Here is a 12307-nt window from a genome sequence, read left to right on the forward strand (position 1 = left end):
AAGCGTTCTCAGGAAAATGACATAATGTCATTTAAAACTGGACCAACCTGTATAGTTTAACTAAGTTAAACTATTTTTAACTAAAAAACGTCAAAATAAGCTTAAACTTGCCTTCAAGTACGTCAGTGTAAATGGGGATTAATTAAAAAATAAAATGTTAGAAAATCGGTTTGAAATTAGTTAAAAATTGTCAATATGGATCGCAAATTAAAATCTCGTAACATTGTTTTCAAATTTTGTTTGATTTTAGAATTTGAATTTGACAGAACTAAAGCAAGTAAAAAGGGCAGTAGAGAGAGATCGGGGTTCGTATCGTATAAATAAAATTAGACAACATTAGTAAGAAAAACATTTTTTAAAAATGTAGAAATTTTTTTTTACAAATTTCCGACAAAGTTGCCAATTGTCTGTTGAGATTTTAACTTGTCACAAATTACTGAAGAAAAACATGCTGGCCAAATAGAATTATTTGGTTCAAATAGTTAATAAACTTTTATTATTAATAAATAATAATAGTGGATAAATGAAAGTATTATTTGTAAATACATACATTATTTTGGGTTTTTACTTTTCTGATTACTTTTTGAATGCCAATCTAATAAATTTAATTATTTTTGAGTATGAGCAACATTTAACGTTAATTACTGATAATAGTGCTACGGCATCCGAACCCTACAAGGGTTTCATTCCCACATTAGGTAACCGGTAATTGGAAAATTCCTGTCCCAAATCACTCTATAAACCGCAGGACCCAAACGATACCTACATATAACAACAACCCTGTCGTTAATATGGGAAGGCCTCCCCATACTAAAATTTGTCTCCTACAGATTCTTATCCACCCCTAAATAGCGATGTAGTTTCAACATACCGGCGTTTTCCTGACAGGAATTGGCACCGTTCCACTTGACGAGGGCCTTTTATTTTCATTGTGCATTTGAATGTAACTCTATACGTTTTCACTCCTGTCTGTTGAATAGTTTATGGTCGGTTACAAAACCGGGCAATAAAATGAAACTTCTTCTCGAGTGCGGTAAGTCAATAACGGTGCAGTAATAAGAGCGTAAACTTTCTAATCAGAAACAACGAAACACACCTCCGGATGCAAATCCGTGTCGAAACAAGTCGTAAATCGCGAACGTAAACTATTGCGTTCGACGAACTTCCTGCAGTTTCAGTCACCTGGGGAATTTACGATCCTTCTGGAAATTACTTGAGGGCCCAGGTAAAAGGTAGCGATGCCGCTTTCTGGAACACCAATTACGACACTGTGAGTCCTCTCTCTATGTTTGTTTTACAATTAGACCCACATAAGTACTGGGTAATGGAAAACGCAGTCCCTTGTTTGATTAATTATTATCGAAATTCAACATTTCGATACGAAAAGACCCATTTTCAGTTAGTCAGTTTCAACATACACAGTTTTCACAATAGAGAGGATATTTTTTGAAAATTTCTCGGGATTATCTCAGACGTAAAACAACTCAATTGTTAAGGTTCAAAATAAAGGGTGGCCCAATATTGTTAAGAAAAGGTTCATAATAAAGAAAAAAACTGAACAATTTGGCTTACTTTAAAAACCCAAAATAAGTAACTTTTTTATGCAGAAAGAAACAAAACCAACCGACCTTGTAACTCTTAAGGTTTATACGGTGGGTGGGTTTTTGGAAAAACCTCTATATTCAATGTATACTATGGTGTTTTTACTATAACCTAACCGAAAAATAAATTGCCTTTTGTAGACTACTTACAGCGCAGAATATCAACAATAAGTACATAATAAGTGGCAAAATCGTCCATCATTAATCTGCATTTTCACGGTAAACTCTATTAAAATGCTAGTTGGTTTACAGGAATTTTCGACTTTACATTCGCTGATTTTTGTAGAAGAAAAATGTTAATTTTAGTGTATTTAATTTTTAAAGGCCTTTAAATTTACTTCTAAATATCCAAAAAGAAAAAATAATAATAATGCATTTCTTCACTTATAGTAAAAAAAATAAAATTAGTTGCATAAAGTATATTCATGGCGTTCTTTTTAATACTAACTACTAACAATAAAAAATACGGACCTGCATATTTATTACTAAAACATTTTTTTTGTCAACACCCCAAATATAATAAATCAAAATCTCTACAAACTACATTCTTTGACAAAGTCTCAATTTAAAGCTCAGTTGCTCAGTTTTATTTCAACCTCATTACAGAGAGATTTCCGTTTTCGCTAAAACTTCAAGATTTTTTTTTAACTAAACCACCCTCATTAACACCGCGTTAATTTCTACAGACTTGGCTTTTAATTAAGAAGTCCCCTTCCAAAGTACGACAGCAACACGCAAAATTACGCTTTCTTAGCTTCTTACATTCACTAATTGCAGTCTGCGAAACCAAAACGACCCGTTTAACAAGATTTTATAGAAATTATTGCTTTACGGCAATGCAAACTGCTTTTTTCCGACAAAAGCAATGAGGAACGTAAAAAATCACTCAAGTTGGTGGCTAAAGCAGTTCCCTTGTGGGGCATATGTTTTGCGCAACTTCCTACTGAGTTATTTGCGTCAGACCGTAAATTCTTCCCCCTTGAAAGCGTTTTAAACAAGTTTGAAAGTTGCTCACGTGTTATTTGTTTTAATGAAAATTTCTGGTTAAGTTATGCGGATATGCCGTGTGGTTTTTCAGTGCCGTACCAGAATTTTTGACTAAAGCTAAAACAACACTAAAAATATACGAGAAACCGTAAACCACCGGGGTTTTATTCAATCAGGCGCGAGAACTCCTTTGTCTAAGTTTTAGATCTCGTGGACCAAAAGAATTCGATTCGCGTATCCAAATTCAATTGAAAGCAGACACTTTGAATGTTTTACGTTCTTTTGTTTACGATATCCTCATCTTTCAATCCTTTTGGACTTTTTTAACCTGAAATCGATCGATTTTCTTTGAATTTGATAACACAAACGGAAAGCAGTCGATTTGAGATAGATAGAAAAATTTGATCTTGAAAAATTTTTATTAGTAAAATGTTAATAATATAATTCGTTTATATAAATTAATAACTGGATTGAAAAATATTATTTCTTCTTTTTTGTCTTGTAAAGTGTCATCAAATCCTTTTGAAATTTTTTTTACTGGTTTGGTTTAGTCAAAAGCAGGCAAACTTTACACCATCCCGTTTTCGATTTAGGCGATTTGCTATTTCAATCGTCACAACGAACGATCGGAAGGTTCGAAAAGTTCACAAAGGGCTACATTTCGAATTTAAATTCCCTCAATATTTGAGCCGGTTATTGCTGTCGGATATAGGTATATAAATTGACACCTATAGGATCGGCGCTTAAATAGGACTTTCCATCAAAAGTTGTATTATAGGAAAAGCCAGGCAGTTTTGGCTAAATAACAAACAGCTCTACATTTGTACAACGCGAAAATTGTTCTCCATAACGTTGGGTATAATACTCGTATATTAAGGTCTTACATTCCGGTTTGTGATTTGTCCACGACCACCTAATAATCTGCCTACTAAAATTCAGCTTCTTAAGAGAAACTAAATGAGGGTCATATAATATCAGAAGGAGTAATGAGATTGACTTGCGGAAATAATATCACTGTAAATAATAGTTCAATATCTGCTTTTAATATACAGGGTGGTCCAGTTTTAAGTGTCAATAATTCACCATTTGATAGCTAATCAAAAAATAAGTTGACTTGCATTATGTCATTTCTCTGAAAAACGTTTCCTAAGGAAGATACAGTCCTCCAAATTTCAATTTAAAAAATCGTTTTATAGTTTAAAACTGAACAGCCAAGACTTGTGAAAGTCCAAATTTGTACTGAATAGTCTAAAAACTTTTTTACTACTAGGAATGGTCTTATGATTCGCTTTCTCAGACTGCCATCCTGGTTGAGTGTCTGAAATTGGCATTCAAGAACTAAAAAAAGTCCGAAAATCAAGACAAAGATTGTATTCTGCATGAAACTCATTTTTTACTACTAAAAATAATATAAAAGTTGACTTTTAATGCTAGAACTGACTTTACTAGGACTAAAGAGAGTCCAAAAGTATAATTTCAAGACTTTAATTGGTGTACAACTCAATTTTCTGGACTGGACAACAAGTCTAGAAGTAAATTAAATTTTCGGAAATTTTATTTCTAAAAATTAGTTCTCAAGATTATTATTGTAGCATTTGGTACCAACATTTTTTACTTTTATTACTGAAGAAACTTGACTTTTGGAAATAGTCTTAAACTCGATTTTTCAGTCTTAAAAAGCACTAAAAACAGTCTGAATTTCTTAGAGGTGCTACAATTTATTGCACCTATGAGTGTAGAAGTCAATTTAATAGTGAAGAAGCTTGAAATAACATTTTCAAGACTATGGTCAGTGGACACACTGGCTTTTAGGCCTGATAAGTCAAAAACTTTGTAAAGATAGTCTTGAAACTCGATTTGAGGCACTGAAAACAGCCTTAAAACACTAAAAACAATCTAGTTTATTAAGAAATACCCGAATTTTTAGCACTAAGGTGTCTAGAAGTCGATTTAATAGTGACAAAGCTTGGAATGCCATTTTAAGTATATGAAGAATGTAAAAATTGTTTTTTAAGTTTGCTATGTCAATAATTTGGTGAAGATAGTCTTGAAACTCGATTTTCCAAGCTGAAAGCAGTTTTGAAGCACTAAAAATAGTCCAGAATTCGAAGAAAATTAAAAGCAAAGTAAAAAGCACGAAAAGTTAGTTTTCAAGACAATTTTCATGAATCTAATGTCAATATCCTGCATCTAAGACTATTTTCAAGACTAAAATATTGAAATTTGTCTTCAAATTATGAAAACTTACTTCAAATGCAAATTTTAAGCTTCTGATGTCCCTTTTCATTAGTTCAGTCACATTTTGGGGTTCAAGTCAATTTTTAAGGTTTAAATGTATGAATTTGTAGTAACAAATTCTTGAAAAAGTAGTTTTTATGTCTACAAGTCAATTTTTAGTATTAAAGTCGCTCGATTTGCATGAAAACTGGTTACAAACACAATTTTTAAGCTTCTGAAATTTTTATCTTTTCTAATTCAATTTTCAAAACTAAATTCTTTTAGTTTGTCTGGAAACTATGAAAACTGGCTACAATAATATTTTTTAAACTTCTTAAGTGAATTTTCCGTTTCCAAGACAATTTTTAAGTTGGGTTGGGTTAGTTTTGGGTCTTTGACCGTAATAACGTGTAATAAAGTGCTTGTTCCAAATTTGATCAATATTGCTCCAACGGTCTGACAGTTATGACAAAAAAAACGATTTTTAAACAGAAATTTGAAGGACTGTATTTTCCTTTTTTAATTGGCTATGGATTGGTGAATTATTGACATTTAAAACTGGACCACCCTGTAGAATACATTATTCCTTGCCATACACAGCGATATAACCATCGTATTGCTGATAATTAAATCTTGAATGAGTGAATGAGAAATAAATATTTGATATTCAGTATACTAAAGGAAACAAGAAAATCTGATGCCGGTCATTTTCGTCTTTTTTGATAAACTCTATCCTCTCAAAAGGCTTTTAACATTTTAACGATGTTTTCAGCTGTAAATTAGTAGCAGCAATTTGTACCGAGAATTTCTTTGATGATGGTAATGTACAACTTGCAATTTTATGGAAAATACGCCACAACCACGATAGTTTGGTTCAGTGAGTTTCGGTGCATTTACTGTTTGTAATTTTGTTGTTGAAATTTTAATATTAAACTTAGCTGAAGTGTTAATTAAATATGTCTGTTAATTGTTTTCCTTTTATTTATGGTTCCATAATTTTTCAAACTGTTAATGTTTGCATTTATTTATGAGTATTGGTTGGAAATTAAGTGTACTATAATTAGAATACAATAAACTTTAGTTTGCGTAGTCAGAATTATATCGACAGTGCAATAAAATTCAACTTTGCTATAAAATCCAATAAGTGACTACAGTCGTTTATACAGTATGTTCATTGTGACATAGTGTCTTCCAGAGGTGATATTTTGCAAAATAATAATTTGCCTAGTATAACTGCATCGACATATTTATTAAACTAACCAAAATTCTTAATATTACTAAAATATTCTATTGGGAAAAATGAGAAAATAGTGTTACGATTTTCCCGTGGGTTCACACAAAGTCAGTTCAACAATTAATAAATTTATTTACACTTCAAAACACTCCGTACAATAATTAACACAGCTACTAAAAACACTACTACAATTCCACAATTACTCCGCTATTTAAACTTTACCGCGTTCCCAAATTCACTACTACTGCGGTCGAGACCGCGTCTTTTATATTCGCAAACCACGTTCTAGAATGACCGCGAAACGCTTCGCGGGTTGCCTTGATCATTCAAGAATCTTCCAGGTAGCGCTTCCTAACTGTGGCCTACTTTAATACGCGCCCGGCCAGATATTGCGGCGCATCGGTTTCATCCCGAGGCGAGCGCTCGTTAAGAAGTATCGAGCATAGTAGGCCCAGACCGTAACAATAGTATATTGTACAAGGACGAAAAGTTGAGCTGAAAAATTTTATTAAGTAATATGGCCATAAGAAAAACTTTTCCGTGATGACTAAAATATTTCCGTGATTCCAGCGTTGCCGCATCTACATGAAATCAGTGGCAACAACGGATTTTCGTTTGACAACCCTAGTAACTGATGCTATATCTTGATTGTGTTGCCACCTATAGTAAAGTAGTATGCAAACACCCAGAATTTAAAACTAACTTTTTGTAAAGCGTCTATGTTACGATACATTCACTTCTTTTTTGCTAAAAAATCTCTAATTGCCTAGATTTTCTTACTTTGATTAACTTTTTGTAGTTTTGATGCATTTTGTGACATAATGGCCGGTCTATTTGCGTGGATTGAACAGATTTGCATAAATACTGCATATAATATGTTAATTATCCTTCAACAAAAGCTGAATTTGGAACACCTAGTCAAAGTTTAACACTATAACAAGGCACATTACGACAACAATTAGAGATAATTGTCGCACAAGCCACTGTTAATTAGCAATTACGTTATTCCAGTCGTCACACAATTATTATAGTTTAACTAAATTGCAACAGCGAATAAACGTGCACACCTTAATTAATTATTTTGCATAGTAAAGTAATAATAACGCGTGAATTGTTGTTTAAATCCCAAACCGAAAACTGTCACAAAGTAGAAACCATATGAAGAAGAAGGTCACTTTTTTATGTTTTCGAGAAAACTCGATTTTATAGTTTAAAATGCTATTTTAAATAAGGTGGGTACTCATTTGTTTAATGTAAAATTAATTATATAACAAGACGCAAAAGAAAGTATTTTCTTCTATTTCTATGGGTATTTAGCTTCACATTGCCAACATAAACTCATTTTGCCCAAAAAATTACCTTCCTCCTTTCTTCCCTGTTCTCTTCATATGTTATTTCGTTAGAGATTTTTAAAGTATTCCTGTAATCGTTCATTTCCCTTATTGGTATAACCATAATTACTTATTAGTAATGTCTGTTAGTGTGACCAAATCAACAATTATAAAAATCATCATTTTCTCTTCTTCATGAAACCTTTGATAGTGGCATTAATTAACTGATAAAATGGCTCCCTACTATGGGTAATTAGCGTTTTCAATAGCATTTTTAGGTCAATTAGTGGTTTATAACCCCACACTTACTTTTCTAAATGGTTTAGTGAGTGGTTATACACTGCATCATCATGTTTATTTTTGTGTTAATCATCATCGCAGTCATTATCCTGCTAATTGTAAAACTGGCGTCTAACTGCACTGCTATGAAACCTTACAATGGGTACGAGTGCCTTGTGGGAAAAACTGTAGTTATTATTGGAGGCAGTAAAGGTATGTTAATGGTGCTTATTAAGAAAATTATTACTATAGTACAGTGTTTTTTGAGGTATCGGTTTGGAGGCCACCAAAAATTTGGCGAGCAGAGGATGTAAAATAATAGTGGGATGTAGAAGTAATGCTGAGGACGTTCAAAAAACTATCGTTGAACAAACCCACAACCCAAATATTATTGTAAAGTACTTGGATCTGAAGTCGTTTAAGTCAGTACGAAACTTTGCCAGGGAAATCAAGGAAACTGAACCGAAAATTGATATCTTAATTAATAATGCTGGGACTTCTTTAGATCTAAACGGCCCTACTGAAGATAACCTTCATCCAATACTCCAAGTAAATGTGGTTTCTTCATTTTTGTTGACTCATCTACTTATTGGTAAACTTATTGCTAAAATCAACACTTATAACTATGAATATCATTACCACAGATTTGCTGAAGATACCTGGTGAAGCAAGGATAATATTCACTTCATCATCATTTGCATTCTTCCACAACTTGACTGAGTCCACTTTAACCACATATCGCAACTATGAAAAAATTGACAATGCATACCTTTATGGAACAACTAAAGTGTTGCAAGTTTTAATATCTAATAGACTGGCAAATGAATTGCAACAATTTGGCATTACATCCAATGCCCTCCATCCTAGTTTAGTTAAAACAGAAATAGTAAGCAGCGTAAAAATTGAGAGCTTTGATATAGTCTTATTTAAATGGTTTTACTCTTTATGCAACTGGGTTTGTGGCAAAGTAAGTTTTATGAACGAATCATATAGTATTGGTAAAATTGGTTTTTTTTAGACAATAGTACAAGGCGCAGCAGGGATAGTACATTTAGCAGTATCAGAAAAATACAAAAAGAAAACTGGAAAATTTTTCTGGGATTTTTGGATGACTGGAGAATTTTTCAACCCAGCAATATTGAACGATGAAGCTTTTTGTCGCAAAATTTGGACTCAAATGGAGAATATTGTGGACCTCAAACCTAATGAAAAACTTTACAGTTGATGTCAATAAAAATGCACATTTGAAGGATTAGTACAATCTGTATCTTAGGGTCAGTTGTTTAGGTTCAGTTTAAACTCTAAAATTTGATAATTACAGTACAGGGTGAGTGCTGTACTGTGCTCACTTGTGACTAGAAATACAAAAAACGTAGTTTAAAGTTATTTTTGAGTATACAATGTGGTTTATGAAGGCGTGGTATGTACAAACTACTACAAATTTGTTATATTCACATTTAACGAAAATCCAGAGACAAGAAAAAACATGTTGCAATTAAATAATTAATACTCTCTTAAAACGTTGTTTTTGTACTATTTACAGAGTGTCCTATACTATCACATTTTCAGTACCGTGTTGATCAGACAGCTTGTCATATTTTAATAATAATTTCTAAAAAAAAAAACCTATTCCATATGCAAGTCAGTCATACAGGTTTCAACTAACATTGTTATTATTGGAAAAAGCTCATCCTAATACTACTTTGTAAAACTCTTTACAAAACATTGACTGATTGACAATAATTTTCCAGGGGGGATTAAAATCAGCGTAATCCAGACAGTGTTCTTTGATTTAAAGTAAAATACGAGTAAATACAAAAGTATAACAAGATTATTTCTCTGTTTTTAATTACAACAAATGCAAAAAAAAACAATCCATTTGCAGGAATTTAATTAAAACAGGTCAGGAAATTTTATCCGTTTTTAATCAAATTAATGATCTTTCAGCTATTTTATAGTTACTTATGTGTGGAAAGTGGAACTTTTCCGCACGAGACTGCAGTTGATTTTTGCACATTTCTTCTGGCAATCAATTTGGACGAACAAAATTTGGTACTGGAACAAAATTTGTTTAAAAATAAATCTATTGGCTCAATTTACCTGCATCAAATGTATAACTGCGAATATTTCTTTTGAAACAAATCTGTATATTTCTGCATTTTTGGATTCTGTTTGTTGTTTCAGACACATTTTCTGTGTAATATTCTATTCATTGTCTACTGGCTAAAGAATTTTCCTGCCAACTTGCTTCTATTTCGCTTTTCCTTTACTCCTAAAACCAATCATTGTCAGATATTTGACAGAGGGCATATTCACCATTTCATATCCATTCTGTTCCTGATTTTTGATATACTTTTATAATGTTTTTTTTTTGCAAAAAAAATATATTTCCAACATCAAAGCCCTTTCAAGTGCTAACTTTAATCATTTTACCTTACAATAGACATTTCTATTATCAGAAAACTTAAATATAAATTTAGAACTTTGTCGTTTCATATTTTCGTCAAGCGCAGGCAAACTTCACACTCGCTCGTTTCCGATTTGAGCTGAATAGCTGTTTCAATAGTCGCAAGTCTCGAATATTCGAAAACTTCACACAAGGTTACATTTTGAATTTAAATTTTCTCAATATTAGAACCAGTTACTGATGTTGGACGTAGGTACAGGCAAATTGACAGCGATATAGGTAAAATAAATCGGATATTCTATTGAAACGGTCCGTGTAAATAAGTTGTGTTTTTGAAACTCAATCGAATTCTACTGTGAAACTTTCAAGAAATGTATTAAAGGCTTAACTTCAGTTAAGGTATATCTTACAAGTTTCCAAAGTTAAACGGAGTAAAGTGGAAATCCGAACGCTATTAGTTCTTTCCAATACACAAAGCAGTGAGTTGTTACTTATATCCAGCTTAACAGTGAATATTTGAACTTTGAAAGTTTTGGGAACAGTTTCAGGGGGATGGAATTTAAATTAATTTATTAGGTTCGAGTGATTTTATGTAAGTGAACAATTCAATATTGGACAAAATTCTCAGCTTTTAACTTCGTTTTGTGATATTTTCATATTGCTGTGGCATAGTGCAACTAAAATGGTTTTTGCAGTTTTCTCCAGTTAGATCTATAAACAATTCAAATATCTGTAACAACTTTTTGTTCGTCACATTGCACATTGTTGTGGGCCTAATGTTTGTCATCGTGGTTGCATTTACTTTCCGCTTCTTTAAGCTGAGCATTCGTAGAATGTTCTGGTAAATTTAATTTTTTGCTGTGCCTTATAAGTTACATACTATTTTTTCTCTTCATCTACTGCACTGAAATACTCAAAAAGCCGAAAAATAACATCTTGTTTGAGAACACTTTATGAAGAGCCTTCATAAACAAATAATAATAAAAAAAATACTTCCAGAAGGTGATTGTTTATATTTTACTCAATACCTGACTGTCAACTTCAATTCAAACCTAAATTTTTCGAAAAGTAAAATTTTTGTTTAAATGGGGAAAAAAGTTTTCATCATGGTCTCAATAAATTGTCATTTATGAACTGTTTTCTCTGTTCTCTACAGGGTGGTCCAGTTTTAAATGTCAATAATTCACCAATCCATAGCCAATTAAAAAGTAAGTTGACATTCATTATGTCATTTTCCTGAAAAGTGCTACCTAAGGAAAATACAATCTTTCAAATTTCTGTTTAAAAAATCGGTTTTTTGTCATAACTGTCAGACCGTTGGAGCAATATTGATCAAATTTGGAACAAGCACTTTATTACACGTTATTACTTTCAAAGACCCAAAACTAACCCAACCCAACTTAAAAATTGTCTTGGAAACGGAAAATTCACTTAAGAAGTTTAAAAAAAATATTATTGTAGCCAGTTTTCATAGTTTCCAGACAAACTGAAAGACTTTAGTTTTGAAAATTGACTTAGAAAAGATAAAAATTTTAGAAGCTTAAAAATTGTGTTTGTAACCAGTTTTCATGCAAATCGAGAGACTTTAATACTAAACTACTACTTAATACTTGACTTGTAGACATAAAAACTGCTTTTTCAAGAATTTGTTACAACAAATTCATACATTTAAACCTTAAAAATCGACTTGAACCCCAAAATGTGACTGAACTAATGAAAAGTGACATCAGAAGCTTAAAATTTGCATTTGAAGTAAGTTTTCATAATTTGAAGACAAATTTCAATATTTTAGTCTTGAAAATAGTCTTAGATGCAGGACATTGACATTAGATTCATGAAAATTGTCTTGAAAACTAACTTTTCGTGCTTTTTACTTTGCTTTTAATTTTCTTCGAATTCTGGACTAATTTTAGTGCTTCAAAACTGCTTTCAGCTTGGAAAATCGAGATTCAAGAGTATCTTCACCAAGTTTTTGACATAGCAAACTTAAAAAAACATTTTTACGTTCTTCATAGACTTAAAATGGCATTCCAAGCTTTGTCACTATTAAATCGACTTCTAGACACCTCAGTGCTAAAAATTCGGGTGTTTCTTAATAAACCAGACTGTTTTTAGTATTTTAAGGCTGTTTTCAGTGACTCAAATCGAGTTTCAAGACTATCTTTACAAAGTTTTTGACTTAGCAGGCCTAAAAGCTAGTTTGTCCACTGACCATAGTCTTGAAAATGTTATTTCAAGCTTCTTCACTATT

General features: G+C 32.0%; 1 protein-coding gene across 1 annotated transcript; it reads left to right on the plus strand.

The window, feature by feature from the left end:
* Positions 1-7659: 7659 nt before the first annotated feature.
* On the plus strand, positions 7660-9169 carry LOC145726759 (retinol dehydrogenase 14-like). The gene is made up of 4 exons (XM_081975991.1): positions 7660-7862; positions 7918-8241; positions 8294-8616; positions 8668-9169. Exons 1-4 carry the CDS (start codon positions 7721-7723, stop codon positions 8872-8874), a joined length of 996 nt encoding a protein of 331 aa, XP_081832117.1. The 5' UTR covers positions 7660-7720; the 3' UTR covers positions 8875-9169.
* Positions 9170-12307: the final 3138 nt, after the last annotated feature.

This window comes from Ips typographus, linkage group LG1, assembly GCF_016097725.1.
Source record: "Ips typographus isolate SLU linkage group LG1, UJ_Ityp_2.0, whole genome shotgun sequence".
NCBI lineage: Eukaryota > Metazoa > Arthropoda > Insecta > Coleoptera > Curculionidae > Ips > Ips typographus.

Bases quoted from the DNA above. Each gene is read 5' to 3' on its own strand.
- LOC145726759 (XM_081975991.1), top strand. From the start codon at position 7,721: ATGTTTATTTTTGTGTTAATCATCATCGCAGTCATTATCCTGCTAATT. The intron at 7,863-7,917 runs GTATGTTAATGG...GTGTTTTTTGAG, and splicing joins TATTATTGGAGGCAGTAAAG to GTATCGGTTTGGAGGCCACC. The intron at 8,242-8,293 runs GTAAACTTATTG...TCATTACCACAG, and splicing joins GTTGACTCATCTACTTATTG to ATTTGCTGAAGATACCTGGT.